This window comes from Osmia bicornis, chromosome 13 (assembly GCF_907164935.1).
Source record: "Osmia bicornis bicornis chromosome 13, iOsmBic2.1, whole genome shotgun sequence".
NCBI lineage: Eukaryota > Metazoa > Arthropoda > Insecta > Hymenoptera > Megachilidae > Osmia > Osmia bicornis.
Window position 1 is genome coordinate 5,920,856 of NC_060228.1, and position 23,830 is coordinate 5,944,685.

A 23,830-nucleotide genomic window follows, 5' to 3' on the forward strand; every position below is an offset into this window, starting at 1 on the left:
CACGTTCATGAAAATCCTGCGATCCACGGATCTAGTTCGTCTCGAATAGCTTCAACGGTTCCTCGTTCTCTTCCTTCGACTCGGTTACGTAGATCGTTTCCTTTCGTGGTTTCTTCCTTATGAGAGGAAGTGACTTACTTTGAACTTGCTGGAGGCTTGATTAGGATAGCTGAATTTCAGCAGAATGGAAGTGGTGCAAGAGTTAGAGAAGAAGGAGAGTTGAAGGAAAGATTTAACTTTGATAGGGTGTCTTCAGGGATGGTTCAGTTTGGGTTTGAAGGACGAAGGATGATTCTGATGAGAAATTAGTCATTTAGGATGAAATAATTAAACTCTTTAATGGATAGCTCTAGTATGTAATTTTCTGATTAATGACCGACACCATAAATTTAATTTGATTAAGATAATTAAGAATAATTTTGAATGGTACTAATCTTTTCGACCTGATGCTTTAATCAGAGTAGTATCTTTTATCACATACTGAAGTTTCACATACTTCACATACTCATTCTTCTCCGTTTAACTTTGTACCATTTCTAGTTGTTCAATTCTTCGTCGAACTTTGAATGTAAGTTTACGATATCGGGGACGTGGAAACACCGAATCAAAGCTCGCCAGGGATCCTCCTCTTTCTGATATCGCATGGACAAGTGCCAGGAGTGCAAGAATTTGAATTTCATCGCCTCGATTTCCTTTCTGTCGCAATATTATTATAACCATATCGATTTTCTCTTGTGAAACGAAGCGTTCACTGATTCCCGAATTTGCTTTATGTCTGAGAAACGATCTCGTGGACTGTCCATACAGTTCCAACTTCACTCTCTCCAGTCTCCAAAAGTTTCAACATAACTCACCGAAGAAGTAAACAGTTTTCAATTTACTGTCGTGCAGGAAATACTAACATATCAATGAATCAAATTCAATTCAACAACAACCATAAATCCTTCCAAAATTGAAAGGTAACCCAATTACCTATACAAGGATTAATCACAGAAGAAGATAATTAATCATCAATTAAATTATTTCAAATCAAGAAGAAGGGTGCATCCTAAATTTTTCATGTTGCACTTTTTGCTGCACTTCTGCAGCCGAAGTATGGCAACGGTTGAAGCAAAATTCCCAGGAACAGTTGGAAAACGCGAGGATCGCGAAAAGGGGGACGCGCAAAGTGATTGCCAGCGAAATGAACGAAACCTGCGGTGAAACCGGTGCCGTGCCATCGGCGATCCACGCCCCGCTGACTGGACTGTTTTTTATTGCCACCGCGCCCGAAAGATCGACCCGAGCTAGAGGACGATTCTCCGTCTTCCAGCCGGGGACACGTGGAACGAGCGACGGGAAAAGGAAGCGGCGTAGGAAAAAGCGGGCAACACGGGGCCAAGGGAGGATCGGAAAAGTCGAGTCCAGTACGCCTGCAGCTGTAAGCAGGGACAAAGTGGGTGGAGACACTGGCTACGAGTAAACGCTGGAGTCAGCGCAGCGGATTTTCTAAACGTATGGGGGGGTATATTTTCATGGAGAACTTGACTGCTCTTTGTCCTCGATTTCATACGGTTTTTAAAATGTGGGTAACCGATGAATACATGATTGACTGAATCGTCTGAATTGTGATCAGGGTTGAATTGGTAATCTGTTAATTAATTTATGGAAGAATGGATTATTCTTCAATTTTCCAGTTTCCTTTGTTTCAAACAACTTTAATATCAGTTCAATTTCCCTCGTATACACAACCGTGTTGTTCTTTACTCTGTGCAATCAATATTCCGGGGTATATTTAGAAATCATTTTCACTATGAATTCCACGATAGAACAAAAGGCATCGTATCAAAATTGCATTAAAATTTTCTCAACGAATAAAAGTATGTGACCAGTTTAAAAACACTTGTTCCTCTTGCTTCGATTTGCAATTTTCGGACAGACGAAAGCCACGAAAAAACGTTCCCAGAGTTTAAGAACCCGCTAGAAAGTGTACGAAATACGTTTAAACAGTTCGTAATGAAGTATTCAACAACGGGAACATCGAGGAAATCGCGTATTCATTTCACACGGAGGATCGAGTACCGCTAGCAAGAAAACAGCGAATCAGATCGATTCGACTTCGGGGATTTGTTCGTCGATCAGATCGCGGTATCGAGTGGGCGTACCGCACGAGGGTCAACCAGTCGAGATCTTGGTTTTGCCGTTTAACGAGGATCGGCCCTTCTGTAAATGAGACTCGATGACCTGGCAGAAATCGAGGAACGAGTCCGCCTTGGTTCTTGCATAGAGGAATGATATCGTAAGAAAACGAACGGGCTAGCTATGCGAACGAAAGTGCAGTCGTAGCACTCGTTCTTTTCACGGGGGGGTGTCGTCGATGACTTTCTTTCCGTTGCGCAACCCCGAATAGAATGTTGTATCGAGATCAAATTTGCTTTAAATATTTCTGCCTAGGAATTGATGGAAATTAATCCTCTCGCCTGATAGAACCGATAGTTCGTATTCTTAGTAGAATAAAAAAAGAAAATCAAAGGACACCGCTTCCTTTCCACCTTCGCCAGGCGTGATCGTCGAGATCGAAAAAGCTATTGCTAAGAGACGGGCTACTGGTATTCCTCTATCCGATCCCGTATTTCGAGAATCGTTTCGTAACCGAAGTCCGATGGTCTTTGCTCGGCAATGCCGCCGCGACGAACGCCGTCTGCATATCAAGACGTCCCCGGTAGCGCCGTGCCTTCTCTCTCCACGCGGCACGTACATCGTTCATTGTCAGTCTGTTACCTTTTTGTACTTATTTAATACCGTCCTCTGGCGTTTTCCACGTACAGTGAATGCGTAAATGGTCAGGGTGGACGTGGATCGCGCGAAATCGCGCGCGACTCCTCGCTTTTAATTGCGTCCTCGTTCTCCGGCCTTTTTTTTTTCGAAGAAAATCATTGTAATCTTACGACGATCCTGTCCTCCCTCCAAGTCCTGGTGACATTTTATCTAAGCGATTGTAGCTGAAAATAGAGGGAGAACCGTGAGAATCGAGCATACAATGTCCGTGAACTCTCTAATATCCGTAGGAGTGTAATTGTAAAACTGATCGGTAGTCTGGAACTTGAATTAGCGTGCGGAAAATAATACATGAATTATCGACTGAACGCTACACAACGATGATTACGATTACACAGCGGTGGTCGTCAGGCACGCCGACTCGGTTAACAGCCAAATAAGGGTGTCGAGAACTCGCATTGCCGGCTCTTTTATTATTCATATGCGAGAGAGTAAGGCGCGTGTAATGCTCGCCATGTCCGCGCACGAGACATTTCATTTGGACGCGTGCACGCGCGACCAAGGGAAATCGACGATCACGATACTACCCCTTTGCCAGGGGGGTGGATCGTGCGTCTGTTGTTTCACTAACAATTATAGAAACCTTTAATTCGTAAAGGTCCTTCACTGTTGAATTATGATTTTTAGAAGGGAAATACATTTTCCTACAAATATATAAAATCATAATTTAATTTTACAAATAATATTTGATATGTGATTAAAATTTCAGTTGACAGAAAATTGCTTCATTCCTCATCCAGTTTGACTAATTTCAAGCATCAGTTCAATTATTGAAATATTCCATTTGGGTCGGATCTATCAGTCATTTTCCTTTCAATTATTTGTGTACACATCTGTATGCACAAGTTTTGTTTAATATTTTACAGGGAAACGTTGATTAATCTTCTCTGAAACATATTGTTGGAAAGATTGACAGGAGTCTGTTTAATTATTCAACCCTGAAGATTTTCAATAATATTACTCATTATTTGATAACGAATTTGCAATGCTCGATATTTGTTATCTTGTCAGATACAAAAAGGGAAGTGAATTTTACCTTTGTACCAGATCTCTAGTCTCGAAAATGCTTTGCTGCCTGCCTCGCTAAGATGGGTGTGACCACGGTCCGCGATCGTATCGCCCAGGTTTGTTTAAATAATCGAACGTTTCGGGAACGTAGCGCGTATCTTCGTGTCGGCATCTGGCCAGCCAATATGTATGATAATTTTGACATGCCTACACCTCATAATAGATCCTGAGTATATACGAGTGCAGCGATACCAATACATTTGCAGGATTTAAGAGCAAAAATAAGATACTTAATAAATGATAGCAATTTCTGTCACTGTCATTTTAATAAACAATTAAATAGCAAATATCAAGTTTCTCGCTTGAAAATTTGAATATATGATATTCAAAGCTCTCTTGCATAGTACTCTTTAAAGACTTGGATCACGATAGATCAAAATTGGCAAATTAATAGGGATTACATGATCTTCATAATTAAAATGTTCTGCCTACTTAATTGGTACAATATGAACCTCGTGATTACAAAGTAATTGATATAATAAGCTGAAAATATTATATAAACCTCATTTTGTTTAGGTTTCTTCATTTCATATCAGCGCGCATTTGAAATGCAACTACTAGTGTCATCTGGTAATGAACTTCGGAACAAGCTCTACAAAAAAATGCATTTTTTGAGTAAATCAAAGATTTTTGCATTTTTTTCAGATCAGCAGAACATCGTACGATCTCAATTTAGTATAAATAATAGCAACATAGTTTATTAGAAACCTGAAACTCGATAATTCAGAAACCTGCAATCCATGGACTACAAAACGCTATAGCCATCTGACGGTGGACTGTCCCTCTGAAAAGCTTAATTAAACAATTCATGTAATCAATGTTCTGAGAAGGATAACTTTTTATTTTGAGAACTTACGACGAATAATTTGATGTCAAATGAAAGATTATCTTTCGTTCTATTTTAGAAAACCCCGAGAAGCTTCAAATATGGAAGATTTTAAATGCTAGAGGTGGGTGGGACTGGGGATGTTGGGGAGAGACCACAGTGTTACGAGACTGTTCGCGTAGTCAATGTTTTGAGCATGATAACTTTATATTTTCAAAATTTAGGACGAACAGGTTTATGTCATATGAAAGATTGTCCTTCGTTCTATCTTTGGAAACCCGGAGAAGCTGAAAACATGGAGGATTTTAAATGGTAGAAGTGGGAGAGCCTGGGGATGTTGGGGAGAGACCTGCGCTCCTTCCGAGCGATTTCATACCAGCCACGAACGGTACAAGCTTCATCGAAATTTGTTTATTTGAAACATTGTTACATTTAAACAAATTGTTACTGATCTTTCGTAAATAAGAAGCATATCTAATATCAAAACTATTGGCACAGATTTCTGCATTGGTGGCAACATATCAAAAAAGACATATAGAGGGTGTCTATACTACGGTATTCTTCAATACTGTGGTTCCAATTAAAAGTAGGTCATTTGATATTCGATATAGTTTTTTATCCAATATTATACTTATGTTTGAAATTTTAACGAAATAATTTGATGTTAAAAACGAAGATATACCCAATAATATCGGCGTATGATAATATTATCAAAGTAAGCTACATCGGTAAGAACGAAAGGACGCTGTAAGAGTAATAAATTTGACGAGGCGCTCCATGTCGAATGATTTCAGGTAGTAACAACGTAAAGCTGTCAGAGTGATTTTGGCATTCTACTGCATGTGGTTATAATAATAATAATAATAACAATATAGTTTGTGATGTGCTTATGAGATCAGTGAAAACAATTGTGATTGGAAGCAGTATTATTACAATATCAAAGAAAGAAGCTTGTTTCTACTAAACATGTCTTCCCTCCAAAAGTCGGTTTTAAAATCAAAATTACCACCATCAGGTGTAAACTATGGAGTCAGCACTAGGTTGGTCTGTTACAGATTATATATATGATTTTCAGATGAATGAAGTTTCACAATATTTTAGCTATTTATAATTCTGACTTAATAATAACTGTATTGCTAATTTATATTTAACATAAATGTTAAAGTAGGGTTAGTAAATCCAAAGGCTTTCAACGTAAAAGAGATTACGATCCAGTCCAATGGTGTCCATACTTTGATGAATCCGAAGATGTGAAAATAGGGAATAATACATTTCATGTTTATACTAAGGGAACTGAAGGACCTACATTAGTATTACTACATGGAGGTGGATACAGTGCATTAACATGGGCAGAATTCACTGTAAGTATTGCTTTTGAGATGTATCAAATCAAGAATAACTTGCATGTTTCATATGTCTCAGAAATCAATCATGACTATGGTAGTCTGTAAAGTTATGGCAATTGATCTTAGAGGCCATGGAGATACATATACAACAAATGAAGAAGATCTGTCTGGAGATACTTTAGCAGAGTAAGCTATTGAAGAATTAGGTACACATTGTATGATACATGTATTCTGATCTTACTTATTTCGTGAACAGGGATGTTGCAGCAGTTATACAAGCAACATTAGAGAACACTCCTGTAATTCTAGTGGGTCATAGTATGGGTGGTGCAGTAGCTGTTAGGGCTGCACCTTTAATTACCAATCTTTCTGGACTAGGTGTTATCGATGTGGTAGAAGGAACAGCAATGGATGCATTAGCATCTATGCAAAGTTTTCTCAGATCTCGTCCATCCAGTTTTAGTTCTATTTCACAGGCAATTGAGTGGTGGTTAGTATTTTCTTTATTATGTACAGCAAGGATACCGTATCATCTTTCTAATCGTCCACATTTTAGCGTGCGAAGTGGCCAGATCCGCAACGTACAATCAGCTAAGGTGTCAGTTCCTGGACAAATCAAAAAGTTCGTACACGAATATATGCATCGTGCTGCTCATATATCACTCTTTTATTATTTTAATATACCGTCTTCTATTTTACTGTAGCATCGAAACCAATAAATTAGCTACTCATGACATTGATTCTCTGTCGCAATCATCGTACGAATGTGATTGCGAGCCTACGATTCCGCGTGAAGATATTATTCAAGAAGAAGAACCTGTTAATATGCCACCACCGCTTCCACCTACCACTGCTACTGCTACTAGAAAGTATGTTTGGAGGATAGATCTGTCCAAAACTGAACAGTATTGGTTTGGGTGGTTTAAGGGCTTATCAACAGCATTCTTGAATGTACCAGTTCCTAAGGTACTATTATTAGCCGGTGTAGATCGGTTAGATCGAGAACTTACCGTTGGTCAGATGCAAGGTGAAACTAATATCATATATGTTAAAATTAACTATAAATGTTAAGAAAATGTATAAAAATTATATTTTTCTATTAGGTAAGTTTCAGATGCAAGTATTACCAGCATGCGGGCACGCAGTACACGAAGACGTTCCAGATAAAGTAGCAGAGGCAATTGCTACTTTTATGGTTAGACATAAATTTGCGGAACCAGCATCAGACTTTCCAAGGTAAATTTAAAGTTATAAATATTATAAAAATATATATATATTAACTTGTTGTTTTTTGGGGATATATTACAGAACTTTCCCTGCATGTTAGGTTCGTATAAAAGGAGATGAGCAATTTTATTAACAATACAATTATAAAAAAATTGATGAATTAGATAAAATGAGCATTTTATTTATTTAAAAAAGATATATTCACAAAATATATAGGGATACATATGTAAATAAAAACATTATTTCGACAAGAAAAATAAACTTGTTCTTACATACATCAATTTTTTTTTATCACCTCCATGCACACACAATGCTATATCTGTGTAGTGTATATTTATAATGACATATTGCCATCTGTACAAAAATATTAATAAAAAGTGTAATAAAAAAGATTCTATTAAAAAATTCTTATACTCTATATTCTCTCCGAATTTATAATACTTCAATATGTTCATACAAAAAATGGAGATATAAATATATACAAATTCACGACAATACACGAAAATGTATCAATTTATAATACAGACATTACTGTCTATATTAAAACGAGTGAAGTTGATATTGAAATGTATATTTCCTAATACCGTATTTTTTTTATTTAAGACACTAAATTAAAATATTTGATTTTAGTTTTGACACTCTACGTTTGAGCATGTGCGCATCGCACCATTAATTGTCAAACCCGAAATCGGTTAAATTTTTTATAACGACACAAGGACATCCTGCTCGACCAGCTTTCAAAGGAGCGACCTTAAAATATATTACCTTGGTATTTATTTATATACTAAAACTAAATGATATTTTCAGGACATTCGTTCTTACCGGTTCCCATTCGTTAAGATGAGGATCGTATGCTTCGACTAGCGTGAGGTACTGCTGGCCATCATAGCCACCCACTGCCATCAGTCTATCACCCAGTACGCAAACCCCAACAACATCCCTTGGAGCACTCATTGGTGCAACCATTGTCCATGTATCTGTTTTGGGGTCGTACCTAAGAATTTTCAAACATAAAAAACCATTAATTTAAATATTGTAACATGTATGTTTTCGAACATGTACCTTTCAACACAATCGAATCGGCTGGCATTGGGATTGGTAGAAGGTGCATCATGTCCACCCAGTGCATAAAGGCATCCATTTACGACACCTACGCCTACTCCGCCTCTCCGTTTTGACATAGGCGCACATGGAGTCCATTTATTAGTGTGTGGATCATAACACTCCACTGTATTCAAACATGAACTTATATCCCTTCCACCTACAGCATATAATCTAGAAATACGCGGATATGATATACATCATCGGATGATTGAATAGTTCACAGCTTATCTGAAAACTCACTTATCATTTAATACAGCAACACCAACTGTAGACCTTTGTATGGACATAGGAGAAACTGAGCTCCACTGACGCGTAGCTGGATCCCACCTTTCTACTGTATCAAGAAAACTCCAACCATCGTGACCACCAACAGCATATAGAGGTCCACCTAATACAGCTACACCTAACCCATGCCGATGCACATTCATAGGAGATAATGTACTCCAATTGAAAGTTGTAAAATCGAAACATTCTACAGTATTTAACGTTTTTAATCCATCTCTCCCACCAGCAACTATCAATTTCTTATCAACAATAGCAGCACCAAACTGAAGTCTCCTACCGCTCATACTGGCTATTGGTTTCCAAACATTATCTCTTAGAGAGAATGCATCTATAGAAGTAGCACCTAACAAAAGAATATTCAGATCACTAAATATTCACTTTACTGTCCATTACAGCTCATTTACCCTTATTGGCATCCATCCCTCCAACAGCTAACATATGACCCACAGTGGCTTTCCTGGGCTTTGTACGTTCCGACTGGAGTAATGGCCTACGTTCGGGTAGAAGGTGATACTTTAATGCTTCCATTACTAATTCCTGTGCCATTCTTTGATCTCTGAACATTTCATTGCTTTCAATATTATCCGCTATAAACTGTACGAACTCAATGAACTCAATTCAAATAATTTGAAATTTTCAGAAATATACGAAAGTATATAGCTCACCGCGGGCGATAATAAAGGTAATTTTACAAGACTTAATAGTTTGCTTGCATCTTTTCGTCTATTTTCTGGATCATGCTCCAGCCAAGTCATAAGTGCCTGTAGTTAATAGGAATGGTAATAGTTCTTCTATCACTTCAAGCCTTGAGTTTAATAATTATTGAACAGACATAATTATTGAACTTGAGGATTAAATTTATCTAGACAATTCTTTGTATAATTTTTCAATGTTAAAATAATGTAACTTCTTACATGAAAAATAGTCTCTTCTGAAGGTACATTAAGATCTTCAGACTCTAATAATTTGGCAACTTCGCTAGCAGAGAGTAGTAAAAATTCTTGATTTTTTGTAACTTCCATAAAATGTTTTGTAGTATATGCATGAGCATGATCTAACAAATCTGTACAACCCTGTGTGTCAGCAAACATTCTTATCCCTAAACAATTGCTTGGATGGAGTTGTTTCCTAAGAAATTGGCAACAAGCCTTAACAACTGGATTCAATTGTAGCAACCGTGCTGTTGCTAAAAGAGTTTCTACACTATCCTCTCTTAACTCTATGCAACCTAAGTTTAAAAAGATTTTATCAGCTATCATTTTCATATTGCCTGTGGCTTTGAGTCTTTGTCTTAGACAATACCTGTATAACAATAACAGACCAAAGCCCACAATGCATCCCCATCTACCTCTTTTAATTCAACTTCATTTTGTGCAGATTCCCTTAAAGAACTAGTAAACATCGCAGCAAAATATTCTGAACCTGCACTAAGTACTAGACGATGTGCTGGAAAACGTCTGCTTCCTGATCCAGTAACAAAAGAATAACAATATTTTTTACAGCATTTAAATAATCATAAGATCCATTTCACCTGATTGTAAACTCTGACAATTTATTATCAAATCGTAAACGGTAAGTTCGAAACAAAGGAACTTATCGACGACACTACTTACCAGCAATTAATATGACATCTGTCAATTGTTGCTTATGAAGATACTTCTCCATAACTCTAAGACTATTTTCTGCATGCTTTGACACGCGAAAATTTTCATCTTGCGAAGCAGTAATGCTTGAAACCATCCTTGAAATACTGTGTTCATTACCAGGCGCTTCTTTGTTCGCGAACAAAAATTCCTGTTCGCCTTTGTTCATTCCTGTTACGGTATGGTTTACTCTCGACATTTTCGCGCAATCAAATCTTTGACAATTATTCTCGTAATAATACTATCTTTTATTTCTTCAAGGCACTTTACTTTGTGAAAGTAATTTATTTTCACACGAACGATCCGTCTGTAGTGCACTGAAGCTTAACGGCGACGGAGTGTTGACGCCGTGCTTTACCTTGACAGTTCGAGATGTGTAAAACTGGATGTAAACAGTGAATCGCGCTTAGGTACGGTCAGTGACCATCTCTCTTCGTTTCTTGGGTCAGTGCACTCTGCTAACTATTTAGATTCATCATGAACCGAATATAAACGTAGGTACTAATGTTATGTTTCATTGCAGCAAACGGCATACTTGTGTTTAAAATTGCAACAAACAGTGCAACTCATCCAACTTATAAAAAACTCCGATTCCGATCCTTGCCTTTCTTTGTTAAAATCATGGAACTATATATAGCTACAATTCTTTTCGTATGAAACAATGCAAAAAGGTATGTCAATTCCGAATTTGAACACTTTTATACATTTCTGAATTTACTATTAATATCAAGGGATTTATAGTTCACATTTAATTTACGCAAATGGAATGAAACCTAAAGGTTAGGTTATGTCATTTCACTCTTTTGTTTCGTATAGCATCGAGCAAAGCTTCTTTAGAGAAAACGATGTTACAGGGAAAATAGAAATTCTCAAAATCCTAATTTTAACGATACTAATATTATAAATAATAAATAATATAGTTTCTTGCACTTCTACGTCTTTATTTTCCTCGGGACATATGCTCGACGCTGTACATGTGCTGTATATAGCATTTGAAAGTGCATATTTTATAAATATGACTCATTTAAGAGTTGTAAAAAATGCAAGTAATAATAATAAATGACTAATGTTACTTAAGGGGGATTTAAAAAGGAAAGATACGGAACATTTGTTGAAGAAATTCCAAGTTTATTGTACTCCACTGTAAATATATTACAAATATATTTCTTTGGATGACACACTGATTTCACTGTGTTCGTTTCTATTAATTAAAACATGTTAGATAACTGTATATAGTTTATCACATACAATTCATATTCATTAAAATGACAAGATACATAAAATTGCTTATATGCCGCAAAGAGGTAAAGTTACAAATGTTATGACTCGCATTAATTACCTAGTCATCTAACAATTAGTCTTGTAATTCACTACTTCACGTTTAATGACACTTTTAATAGAAATATATTTTCTTCTATTCCTCACATTTCAAAATTAATTTCGTCCACTGTTGTATGGAAAATAAGACTTAATATTTATACAAGTTCGTGTACATACAAAACTGTGCATGATGACTTTCCTTAATGACTTTGACATTACAGTTTTGTTTATACATGTAATTGTTCCTTAATAAGAAGATATATGATTTTTACATACACTTTGCATCATTAAATGTTTTTGGCAGAAAGATTAACTTTCTACAATTATCTTTAGTACGTTAATACTTTATAAATTATACTGTGTATGAACGACATTATTGCCGTTATTATTATGTACAACTGAGGCTTCCCTTAATGAAAGAAAAGCATAGAGACAAAAATGTCCTATCATTTGCCTTATTTGTACATATATTTTATTTGTGGGAGCGGAGGTTCTATGTTAGACTCTCCTTGGCTCTCCCAATCGTGAAGCCTAAGTTGCACTCGAATGTACATCCGCACACTTTCTGCAGAAATATTTTTAGCAAAAATATTTCGCAGTACGCAAACGGAAGTGAACGGAATTGTCTATCGTTAGTAACATACATATATAAAATATAAAAATGGCAGCCAACCGCAGTATTCAAAACAAACAAAAAATATAATCGTAACAATTTCATTAAAAAAATACTTTATATGACAAAATTGTCATTATAATACCCAATATCTGCCGTGGAACCATATGATCTATCTAATACATTATTGTCGATTAATGGACTATATACAGATTGCCCCCCCGCACGTTTGTTCCGGTTTCGTTGAGATTTCTGTGTTTGAATCTGTGAATGACCCGTAAAAGGGTCTTTTCCGACAACAAAATAATCGATCTATCAGCTCGGATAAATCGCTTTTCTCAGAATCATCTCTGTAGAGACCGCTAGATGCTTCGTCTGTACACGCAGCGATAAAAGTTTGTAAATCATTTTTCGGGAAACCGTCGCGATAATAAACCTTGATTGTATCGTAAGCGTCCATTATCACAGAAATGAATAAACTTAAAACCACGTATATGTACAATGAAATGAAGGTGTATAAATAGATCCTAGAATACCACCATAGTATTGGCGATTTGAAAGACGTTATAGTAAATGTGGCAAACATATCATCGCCGTTTATCAAAGCAAACAGACATTCAGAAGTTGTGGCGAGTGATCTGAATTTAATGTGATACGGGCCCAATATCAGCCAGCCGCAAAACGTAAAACCAGCGTAAATAAGAATCGCGCATATTAAATATCGTGCTACTTTCGGTGCGGCTGTTTTTAACGTTAAAATAACAACGTTATACGTTTTGAAGAAGCCGAGATATCGCAGTACACCGAACCAAACGAGTAAATTTCCAGTACCAAGGAATATGCTACACACGTTCCAATGATCGCTACCAAACTGTTTCCGTTCAATTTGTTCTTTTATCGCTGAGCCAATGATAATTAATAAATCGTTCACGATAATCATCACATACCATAGATTCAGAAATTCTAATCTCCCCTCAAAGCTCAACGATGTACCGTACGTTTTCTTGAAGAAATTCATAGTTTCGAATTTAAGTAATTGCGCTCTGTATATGGCTCTTGAGCACAATGCAAGAGATACGGTGCAAATTAAAATTACGAGCAGATTCAGTAACGTTCTTAGAATTGATTCAATGTGATTATGCGCGACGTAACGCGTATCACCTTTACATTGTAATCTCGTTGGTTCAGCGTCTAATGAAAGCAACATCTGCCCGTCGAAATCACGATTGTCGAAAATAATTTTTATATCAAATTGGTAACAGTCGGGTGGTGCCATTGGACCGGCAGCTTTTAAGTTAATTGTTTTCAAGGCAAACTTTAAATGAGCTTTGACAAGAGCCGAGAAATTTACAACGATATTTTGGTCGAACAACAAGCGCTTTGATGTACTAAATTGATGGTAAAACTGATGAGTTATATTTATGCAAGTTTCCACGATTTCTTTGTCAAAAACGTAACTTTCATTGAAACCAAATATAACACCTTCCTTATAATGGTACAAGCATAAGACAACTGAACTTATTGAATTATCTTCCGCAGTATATGAATATGATCCAATAGCATTACTAAGATTATAGTACCCATCTAAAGCATAATCAACTGTACTAAAGAAATCATCTTTCTTATAAATTGCCAAGGGACCTGTTGCTGGTGGATAAACTGGTACCTGAGGATAAAAATTATTACATCTTTATATTGTCATACATATATTAGTATGTGGTTTATACAATAAATAATATATGTTACCTCCTGAATAGCATCCCAACCTCTGAGAAACAGGTGTGAAAAAGCTATTCTATTATCCCAAGCATAATTCACATGCATGTAATTGTTATGAGCAAATAGGCATAACTGTACAGTGACTAACAGAATTTTGATAACTTGTACAGTAAATTTATATGGAAATCGACGCTTTGCTCGCCACTTTTCAATTGGATTCATGAAGAAGAATTTCAATTTTCTACGCATCTTTTCCTCTACAAACAGTGTCATATTGCACGCTGATGGATCATCATTTAGAGTTGATTGATGATGACTATAAAACAAAAAGGTTTCAAGTTTGAATATTACTGATATATATACATAATATACTACCAAAGAATTATTTAATCATCTGATATTTGCAAGAGCATGATATAGAATTGAATAATGAATCTCGAAGATACAACACTAACAATGAGTGCAATACTTTATTGTAAATGATACACCTGTTAACAAAGAAAACTAGCATACTAATGCTTGCTACTGATTAAAGTAACAAGACAATAGAAATAGGCCATACAACTAATAATATCATCAAAGTTCAATCAAGAATGATTGCGATAAATTTGCGAACCTTGGACTTATATTTTCGTTGAGCAGTCCATTCTCGCCATTCAGCTCGTCGTCGCTGTCAGGTCCATTACTCCACGAATGGTTCCTGAGAATATTACCTCTGGATTCTTCCCTTCTTTTCTGTGTTTCCGACATTTTGTATGAATCGTACTATCAAGAAACAATGGAACGAACTGAAAATTGATGATCGAAGATATTCTATCCCGCGGAACTGTCGTTCCAGTTTCCGACGGACGATGGGACTCCCAGTTGTTCACATGCGTTGATCTGCTTAGCAACACAAGAAAGATTACCGAATGACATCAGTCTGTATCGCGTGATCGTGTTTTGTTCCGTGATAGAAAAATTATGTTTGCAACGTACTGGATTGTAATACGCAACGAAGGGCGATCGCAATGATTTTACGTTGTTAGCACCAGCCATCGCACGCCATCCAATTCACGTATCTAGCTCTACTGATCGGCGCGCTCCTTTGGCCGTTCTTTGAAACCAGATGATCACGTGATGGGGATAAATGGAAGGGAGGGCGCTAATTGTCAGTTGATCGTAGTGTCATGGTAAATGTTTGACGTCAAGTTTTGTGATAAACATTTTACAAGTGTGTAATTGATATCCTGTACAAAACCGAGGGTCACACGAAAGCGACAAATAAACGTGGAACGGTCGAGTACTTAAGATTGGTAAATCTATTGATAATTTCGTACAATCGCGGTAAAACATCGAATCCTTATGCGCATTACCATACAGTCTAGCGTTCCGTATCATTCCATGATTCATGTAGATAATCAAACATTTATTGTTCATTTATAATCATTGATATTTGTTATTAGGTATATTTAAATAGCGACGTGATAAGCATTGATACAATAAACATGTATTTATAACTGGTATTTATATTAAATTTCAGTTTGCTTGAGGCGGAAGTTGAGAGTACAATTTCCCGCGCATTCGATAGCAAGCGTTGTAAACAAAATGGCGGCGCGGCAGTTTGAAGCTTCGCGGGCAGGAATGAAGTAATCAGTTATGAAAGGATAGTGAAACTTTAACGATGCAGTTGCACAAGAAAATAATTGGACAGTGTTCAAAGGTAAGCAAATAAGAATATTTTCCACTCTTACGAAACTAGAGACGCAATATTTATCGAGTGAAATTTGAAAGCAGTGAAGCATAGTCACAAAGTGAGATCAGCAGATGGAATTCGATCTAATCAATCTGGATCGAAAAAGGGAATGCAGTTGGTGATAGCACGTGGATGAATCGCCTACACTGATGCAGTGACAACGAAATGGTGAGTCTCAGATAAAATACCAGTATTCTACCGTAGTTTGGTTTAATACATAAAAAGGAGAAATTATGATTCGCTTGAAAGTGGAATTTGGAGGTTAGAGGTAAGAATGCGTGTAGGAAATTTTTATGAAGATTACAGTATATAAAAGCTCCTAGTTTCCGTGTATTCTACATAGTTTCATACATGTAGAAAACGCAATTTTCTCTGTACGTTATTTTATCTGGCCGTCACTGATGACAAGGGGGTGGGTGCGCGCGTTTCTACGTTTGAGGATCGGCGCGCGTTCTCGTTGCACCTTCTGCGCCCGCGTATCGGGGCTTCGCAACACAGACGAACGGTGTGTCCTGCCGCGCGCGCCAAGTGCCTAGGAGAGGAAGCGCAGCGACGGAGCCGAGCTAAGCTCGGCCTTCCTCGACCGACCGTAGGCGCAGTCTCTCATCGTCAGTCTTTCTCGTCCCCAGCCCCGTGAGAGCACGCTTTCGGGGTCAGATCTATCTTCCGAGTGTGTCCACCTCGACGCCAACCCTCAGCTGTCCCGGTCACCGACCTGACGGCCAGTCGGTTCTCGCTTTTAACGCGATATCCCTCACGTAACTGTGTTCAGTGTCTCGAAGTGTTGGCCTGCGGTGTGCAGTCAATCAGTATCGTAGCACAGGCGGGAGTAAACAGAGCAGCATCAGTGTGCTCTTTCTCCCTTTTTCCCTCTCGTCCATTGTCCTCTCGTTGGTACAAAATAATCGTCAATCAACAGCTCGGTTATTTTTCTCGACTTACATCCCACGTTGATTAGAGTCGCATCGCGCGGCTACAGGAGAATTTGAACGAAAACTGCAGGAAGCATGGTGGATCAACAGCAGTCGGATCAGCAACAGGAAGCTGTGCCAAGCGTGGTGGAGTTGAACGTGGGCGGTGTATTTTACACAACTGCTTTAACCACCCTCACCCGGGAGAGCGATTCTCATCTGGCCGCATTGTTTTCGGGAAAAACGCCGGTCGAGAAGGATGCGAAGGGAAAGTATTTCCTGGACCGCGACGGTGTACTGTTCCGTTACGTGCTCGATTTCCTGCGCAATCAGGCACTCGTTCTGCCCGAAGGTTTCCGGGAGAAGGAACGCTTGAAACAGGAGGCGAATTTTTACGGTCTCCCCGGATTGGAACGTGCCATTATGGAGAACGGCAAGTCTTCCGGTTCCTTGACCTCGCCGGGAAAGAGAGCAACCGGTCACATAACCGTCGGTTATCGCGGAAGCTTCGCGTTCGGCCGCGAAGGCCTGCCGGATGTCAAGTTCCGGAAACTATCGAGGATCCTCGTATGCGGTCGCGTTACTCTATGCAGGGACGTGTTCGGAGAAACCTTGAACGAAAGCCGCGATCCGGATCACGGTGCTTCCGATCGTTACACATCCAGATTTTTCCTGAAGCACAGCTCGATCGAGCAAGCTTTCGATATGCTACAAGAGCAAGGATTTAAGCTGGCCGGAAGTTGCGGCTCCGGCACAGCTGGCAGCAATTCGGAACAGCTGAAGCCCGGAATGGATTCCGAGGAGAATCGTTGGAATCATTACAACGAGTTTGTCTTTGTTCGCGATTAAATAGCATTCCTTCTTCCTCCTTGGTTTCGAATTAGCTAAACGAGCCGGTCGCTGGGAATAGTCGGTGTCATTTTATTCGATCGGCTCGACGAGATTCAATTCCAACAACCAAATGGAATTTCGGGATTATTTCGTCCGTCGAACGACAGACACGGGACAGCAATTCGCTATCCGAAGACTCTTCCTTCTCGAACTGATCGTAACCGGTAGGGTAAAAAGTAGCGATGAATCTTTTTCGTCGAACATTGTGCATGTACTATTCAAACTCATCGAGCTAATAAAATGACGATGACACGTATTCCTCTATCAAGATATTCTTTGCTCGTTTCTTCCATTCGAACGGACCCGAAATGATCGTTAAAGAAAGGGACGTGACGTTGTATTTGGATGAAGTCAGATCGCAAACGAGGTGTCTTTGTTGAAATTAGCAGACTCCCCTCGTACACGTGCACTTTAACGTGGCGAAGCACTTTCGTCGATGAAACAAAGACCAGTTCATCTTGCTTGATTCTGCGGTAATTGGCGGTGTTAAGAAGACCGAGAGACAACGGAAAGTTTGAAGAAGACGAAGCAAACGATACTGGATCGTCGCGACTTGAAGAGTTTGCTTTAATCTTCGACCAGTGTGAAGATTGTATTTCATCTGTACAACGGAAACTTTAATGGTAACGTCTCGAAGAATATAAAGAAGATGTTGAATGATACGAAAAATCAACGTTTGATCGTCAAATTTAGAGGAAGTTTCAACGAAAGATCCTCGTTTTCTTTTTCCTATTCAAATCTATTCATCACGCATCTACGTTCTTCCTGTTTAATCGTTCGTTTGCTGAATATCGTATCATTCCAATTCGAATAATATGATCCAAACTTGGGCATCGAGAATCAAAGACTCGTTAGAAATACTGTCTACATTATTCGGAAGGAGCTTCATAAAAAGGATACAAAATAAAATGCAGGATCTTTGCAATTTTTTCACTCGTAGCCGTAAATACGCAGGAAAGAAGAATACCATTAGAGGATGAAACTTTAACTAGACCAAGTAGCGTAAAGCAATCGAGACGATTCATCGTTTGAACCAATGGTCATTTTCGAACAAAAAACAAAACGAAACAAAAAAAAAACAAAACGGGTATAAAAGACGATCGAAGGATTTAGAATGAGAGAATTAATCAGGCTGTCTACCTGAAGTTTCTCTTCCGATAACGTAATTCATCTCTATCAATGCTATCGTAACGAGCAGCTGTAAGGAAGGAAGGAAGGACAGATTCAGGATTCAGCTTCAAACAACGCTGGCCGACTGTTCGAGGCTGAACTTGATATTGAACAGTTTGATTGTGTGCCACTGAAAACGAGCCTCCTGTGTCTACGTATCGTGTAACCAGTAGCTTGTGTGGACATACAAGCCAACACGGTGTTAAACACATGTCGAGCGATCCGAGTAACGCGTACGTCGAACGCCTCTGATAAGGCATTCTTGATTTAGAGACTGTTCTTTATTTCCTAATCAATATACATATAGAGAAGGATTTTAATTTTGGGCGAAAATACCGCGTTTGGTAAAAATAATTGAATTTAGTAGGTCGTTGAAGGTTTCGCGCGTTCGAGCGCGTGTAGGTACATTTTCCTTAGTTGCTGATTGAAAATTAAATCTGTGTATAACGAAATTCTCGAATTAAGCGATGTTGAGAAGGTTTATCAGATAGGAAAGGAATAAAACGGAAGTGTCGACGATGCGACGGGAGGAATCGGATTTTTAGAAAGCGACTTCTAGTTATAATTAGACGACTAAAGGGTTCGAATCGTCGTTTATCGCTAAACGATTATCGTGTTGTTAAGATTCCATTGTCTCGATTTCAAGAGGTGTGGCCAAGATATAGATTTCCTATTAATTAGAAACATATCGAATGATTGAACGTTTATGTGCTCCAAGTTCCGACGATAAAGATAATTGCAGATAAATAGCGTTATACGATAAGCGAGGTCGGCGAGCAACAGATAGGAAGACTTACCGAATTGTAGAGATGGTAGGGTTCCCGTGAACTTTTCTGAAATGCTGGCAATTTTTCAAGATAAACGAGACGATGTCAAGACTAAACGCACGGTTCCTTTCGAGAAACTTCAAACATCCATATTCGAACGAAACCTTTGTATGAATTTTATTCGACCCGAGGAAATCTCTTGGCCTGTTTCTTCTTTATTTTTTCTACTTTAAACTTAGCTCGCACGCTTCACCTGATAAAGTTTCCGCGTGACTGTTTTTCTCAGCTGCGAAACAACCTTATCTGTGTCTTACGCGATCGTAAACTCCTTTTTTTCCGGCACACTAGCTTTTATTAGACAGAATTATTTATCAGCTTGCCTGGTGTCCTTTTTTTTTCTTCATTCGAACACCCCAGAATCGACTTGCAAAATATTTGGAGCGTTTCGAATCGAACGGAAAGAATAAAAGGCGGGGATCGATAGGATCGATGCGGCAAGATATTGAAAATCCTGTTGAATTTTTCAATTTCAACGAGATTCCATTTTCCACGCCATTCCTCAGTAGATTGCAGATAGCTCCGGTTTCCTTCCCCTTTTTTTTTTTTTTTTGAAATTTTTCACGGTATTTCCGCTGCCTGGACGTGCATGCATAAAACAAGGGGACGGAAGCGACTGGTATAATCCGATCGGTTCAAGGCGAGATCTTCTCGTCCGGAACAGTGAAATTCGGTAAGAGCAAAGCCGACCTTTAGTGCTCTGACGATCGTATGGTTCATCGATAACATGCCCGACGCGTCAAAGGGGCGAAAGGTACGGACGATCTAGGCGGGAATCGTTCGAATTCGCTGACAGAGGTATCGGCTATGGTCATTCTCGTTAATTCGCGTATATAGAATACAGGCCATGGATGTGTCCGAGATCGATCCGGGTACGTCGAAGGTTACTTAGGTGTCTCGGGAATCGTTTCCTTAAGACGACCTCTCGGAATCGCGAATTCGTGCCTCGCGACGGAGATGTTTGCTTAAACGACATAGCTCCAGGTGCACCGATAAATCCGACAATGAATATTATTTCATCAAACATTAGTTTTCCTAAGGTTCTAGTTGCGCAAAGTATTAGATTTGCAATTTTAGAAAAACATTGCTGTAGATTATCCACTTCGAAGTTCAATTTACCCAAACGATCCTTCGGTTCCATTCGATGCAAATTGTCAGGAATAGAGATCAATATATCGCGCGATTAGCACGGTGAACAGAGTTCGACAATGCTCGAAGCGGAATTCAAACAGGTTGATGGGCAAGCTACTTGCCACGAAATTCCCTGAATCATGCAAATCCATTTGGCCACATTCCTAAGCTCGGTGTACCTGGCGTCTCGAGTCGGATCAGGCTCGAAAGGATCTTCGGTTCCTTCGGTGGCCCCGATATTGTCGGCTACTCCGGATATCTCGCACGAACGCAGCCCAATTCCAGAAGTCGTTGCGATCGGGAACGAACGATCTAGGATATCGAGGCGCGATCCTCGGATCGATCAGCCGCCACGCAGCGAAAGAGCGGTCCTAATTCGTAGATTAGAAACGGTGCATCGCCTTTTCCATTCGCCGTAAAAGGAAACGAGTTTCGAACGAGCGTATTTAGTTATCCGAAGAAGGAACAATACTTTAACCCTTTTAAGAAGGATTTGTTAAAAAACATCCTTCGTTACTTTGTCGTTATTGGTAATTTGTAAAATTAGTTCCCGAAGCAAGAGGCGATGATAAATCATTATCACTCTAGCAAGTAAAAGTGGTGTTACTTTGAGCCTAAAAGGGTTAAACTATGTTACGAGGGTTTCTCTCGTCGCGTGTTCGAGCCACTCTTTTCCTTCTTTGACGAAATGGAATTCAGCGAGTAGAAAAGCGAGAAGTTGCGTGCACCCTCGGCGAACAAACGCGTTAAAACGCCAACCCTTCCGTCGGGCATGCTGCCAAGATTTTATTCCGAACCCTTCAACCGTGACCGAAGCGAATCGCTTTTCCCGTAGATTTTCCTCCCGTGAAATCTACCGAGTAAACTTCGTGCTGAGAATCTATTTGGGAAGCTATCAAATCGGAAACCTATTTGTTACCTCACCTCGTATATTTCTATGCCGGTGAGTCAGAAGATCGAGAATCTGAAAATTGAACAACGAGACTCGTACACTTTCATCAGCTGAATTATTGTTCGTTGATCTTCCATTTTCGTTTTGTTCGGCGACGTTTGGGTGAAATGAATTGAAATAACGACTAAAGATCGAGAGCCTCGTTGTTTGTTCTCTGGTTTCGCGTTTGCTCGACGCACGTGCGGGCGACTTTCTCAAAAGTGTTAGGTAGCGTGTAAGGTAAGATGCTACATCGTGAAGATACTGAATCATTGTACATGTATATACATAAATCGAGAGAGGAAAAATAAAAGGATGATACGACGTGCAGCTGGAATTATTTTTCCTTCGGGTTTGTCCTCCTTTCACCCCTCTTTTTTTGTTACCGGTAGAGGATTGAATGTAAGCCGGATCGTAAAATGGGTTAGATGATAAAGTAGTGTAGGTGCTCCATGCGTTGGGAAGTGATTTTGAGGGGGATGATACGAATATTTTTTCGCATTTTTCATCATAGTATTATTTTAATTAAAAGATAATTAACCTCCAGATTCAATTAATCGAATTCTCTATTACAGCGGAAACGTTATATGAAAATATAAAATTGTTATTTTTCCAAACATAATTTCTCCTTGGTAGTTTAAATGTCAATGTTTTAATTTTTAAATCTTGCCTTTACAAATCCCTGGTATAAAAATACTATTTTATACATCACATATTCAGTATTTATTTTTCGATATTGGCTTTGTAAATTGAGGACAATTTATTTTTATTTTAATCCACGTTTATAACTCAAAAAGTGACACATGAAATCTTTGTCAATTATCACCATTGAACAGTCCTGATATATCTCTTCATTGCAATAATATTTACACCGATAAAACGGTAAACGAAAAACCAAAAATTATCTCTGAATTAAATGCAAAATATTTATAAATCGTTACACAACCATCGTGTGTTCAATATCGCTTTATCATGAATTCATCAACAATGAGTTAGCGTTATTCGTTTCTACTTTTCCAAGAGTCTATGCATTTTCTATCGCGAATAGACAGTCGAAGGCGATGATTTGTCTCGTAGGCAGTGGATATGACAGGGTGGTAATGATGATACGTATTCCCGTGGGTCGCGGGGGTGAAATATTTTCCCCGGAGGAGAAGTTTCCCCTTGAAAGAGGAGATTGCACGTTAACGAACGTCAGCCAAAGATGTCGGATGTAAACTCGATTGGCCGCTTGAATGAAACGCGTCAGCCACGGATAGATTTTCTGAAACCGTTGCTTCGAATTACGGGAAGCAATCTGTTGCTTAGTCTCCATTCATCTGTCGACCGTGCCAAGAGGGAAATAAATATTATCGACGTAAATGGCGCGGAAGCTAGGATCCTTAACAACGATCATTAACAGTGCATTGTATCCGCCGAGGTATATTTCCGTTTTGCCATCGAAACCATATCGCTTTTCTGTTAAACAAAAGGTGCCCTCTTTTGTATACGCGTTCGTTGAACCAGATAATAAGATGATACTTCTTCGAGAGGTACCCTTCATGCAATTCGTTCAAATGTTTCATCAAGCGACATTAAAATTTTGCAACGATAGGGTTATACGATCATATCTTCCACGTGTTAACTGAAAATTTTGTACAAAAGGCGCAGAAACAGCTGATTTTAACCAATTCCATCAGCGATTCATAGTCACGATCCCCATCAACCATCCACCTATCAGATTTATGACCGTAATATCCCCGAGACTTGTTTCCAGCAAGATTTTACGCTGATACAACAGACCGACTGAATTAGCAAGTCAGAAAGGTGTAATATAAAAGGAGCATAAATTTCTATAGCATACATGAAAAACAGAAGGGAAATTGATTTTGTCGACTGGTCGATTCGAGTTTCTCCCTTTAAGTTTCCATAAGTGATATTTATCGTATCGAGTGATCCGTAAATATTTGATTAACCCTTAATTGGGTATGATCTTATCGACGATTCGCTGCACATTCGTTTCCGCAATTACGCAAATCGTCGAATGCAACCACCCCCCGTGGGTGCGTCCCCCTATAGTGGAAGTGGAATATTCAGAATTCCATTTCTCCCGGCATCCCACGATTCATTACCTCGAATTTCCTTGGTCGACTCGATATTATCCCTTGGCATCTTCAATGCCATCCCCGCTGTTTCTCCAGCTGCGTTCATCGATCGAATCGGATAATTATAACGGCGCGGTTACCGGTTGCGGTTCCAGCGACGATTACACGAGCGAGAATTTCTATGG

General features: G+C 38.9%; 4 protein-coding genes across 8 annotated transcripts; 2 read left to right on the top strand and 2 right to left on the bottom strand.

Annotated features, from left to right (window-relative positions):
• The first annotated feature begins 5,319 nt into the window (after positions 1–5,319).
• LOC114872605 (protein phosphatase methylesterase 1) lies at positions 5,320–8,315 on the top strand. Of its 5 annotated transcripts, none has more exons than XM_029179955.2 (9): positions 5,320–5,439; positions 5,506–5,751; positions 5,880–6,072; positions 6,134–6,243; positions 6,314–6,547; positions 6,614–6,679; positions 6,762–7,084; positions 7,161–7,293; positions 8,092–8,315. In XM_029179955.2, exons 2-9 carry the CDS (start codon positions 5,678–5,680, stop codon positions 8,126–8,128), a joined length of 1,170 nt encoding a protein of 389 aa, XP_029035788.1. In that variant the 5' UTR covers positions 5,320–5,439; positions 5,506–5,677; the 3' UTR covers positions 8,129–8,315. The 5 variants fall into 5 exon arrangements, with proteins under 5 accessions (XP_029035788.1, XP_046144443.1, XP_029035790.1 ...); XM_046288487.1 differs by having other exon boundaries at positions 5,323–5,439; positions 5,877–6,072; XM_029179957.2 differs by lacking the exon at positions 8,092–8,315 and adding an exon at positions 7,366–7,843 and having other exon boundaries at positions 5,326–5,439.
• On the bottom strand, positions 7,935–11,382 carry LOC114872603 (kelch-like protein 5). Its single transcript, XM_029179951.2, has 9 exons — positions 10,287–11,382; positions 9,976–10,137; positions 9,588–9,901; positions 9,339–9,434; positions 9,078–9,267; positions 8,629–9,016; positions 8,347–8,559; positions 8,107–8,278; positions 7,935–8,034 (listed from the first exon to the last, which is right to left on the bottom strand). Exons 1-9 carry the CDS (start codon positions 10,513–10,515, stop codon positions 7,954–7,956), a joined length of 1,845 nt encoding a protein of 614 aa, XP_029035784.1. The 5' UTR covers positions 10,516–11,382; the 3' UTR covers positions 7,935–7,953.
• A 41-nt stretch (positions 11,383–11,423) lies between these two features.
• LOC114872602 (mucolipin-3-like) lies at positions 11,424–15,058 on the bottom strand. Its single transcript, XM_029179950.2, has 4 exons — positions 14,947–15,058; positions 14,585–14,850; positions 13,996–14,284; positions 11,424–13,915 (listed from the first exon to the last, which is right to left on the bottom strand). Exons 2-4 carry the CDS (start codon positions 14,716–14,718, stop codon positions 12,452–12,454), a joined length of 1,887 nt encoding a protein of 628 aa, XP_029035783.2. The 5' UTR covers positions 14,719–14,850; positions 14,947–15,058; the 3' UTR covers positions 11,424–12,451.
• A 1,165-nt stretch (positions 15,059–16,223) lies between these two features.
• Positions 16,224–21,891, top strand: LOC114872608 (BTB/POZ domain-containing protein KCTD16). Its single transcript, XM_029179960.2, has one exon. The coding sequence runs from the start codon at positions 16,711–16,713 to the stop codon at positions 17,461–17,463; it is 753 nt and encodes a 250-aa protein (XP_029035793.1). The 5' UTR covers positions 16,224–16,710; the 3' UTR covers positions 17,464–21,891.
• The last annotated feature ends 1,939 nt before the right edge of the window (positions 21,892–23,830 follow it).

Excerpts from the sequence above, each read along its gene's own strand:
- LOC114872605 (XM_046288487.1), top strand. The coding sequence starts at position 5,678 with ATGTCTTCCCTCCAAAAGTCGGTTTTAAAATCAAAATTACCACCATCA. Across the intron at positions 6,244-6,313 it reads TCTGGAGATACTTTAGCAGA|GGATGTTGCAGCAGTTATAC; the intron begins GTAAGCTATTGA and ends TTTCGTGAACAG. Across the intron at positions 7,085-7,160 it reads TACCGTTGGTCAGATGCAAG|GTAAGTTTCAGATGCAAGTA; the intron begins GTGAAACTAATA and ends TTTTTCTATTAG.
- LOC114872603 (XM_029179951.2), bottom strand. The coding sequence starts at position 10,515 with ATGTCGAGAGTAAACCATACCGTAACAGGAATGAACAAAGGCGAACAG. Across the intron at positions 9,902-9,975 it reads GGTCTGTTATTGTTATACAG|GTTGCATAGAGTTAAGAGAG; the intron begins GTATTGTCTAAG and ends TTTTAAACTTAG. Across the intron at positions 9,268-9,338 it reads TACCTTTATTATCGCCCGCG|TTTATAGCGGATAATATTGA; the intron begins GTGAGCTATATA and ends GAGTTCGTACAG.
- LOC114872602 (XM_029179950.2), bottom strand. The coding sequence starts at position 14,718 with ATGTCGGAAACACAGAAAAGAAGGGAAGAATCCAGAGGTAATATTCTC. Across the intron at positions 14,285-14,584 it reads AACGAAAATATAAGTCCAAG|TCATCATCAATCAACTCTAA; the intron begins GTTCGCAAATTT and ends TTTGTTTTATAG. Across the intron at positions 13,916-13,995 it reads GTTGGGATGCTATTCAGGAG|GTACCAGTTTATCCACCAGC; the intron begins GTAACATATATT and ends TTTTATCCTCAG.
- LOC114872608 (XM_029179960.2), top strand. The coding sequence starts at position 16,711 with ATGGTGGATCAACAGCAGTCGGATCAGCAACAGGAAGCTGTGCCAAGC.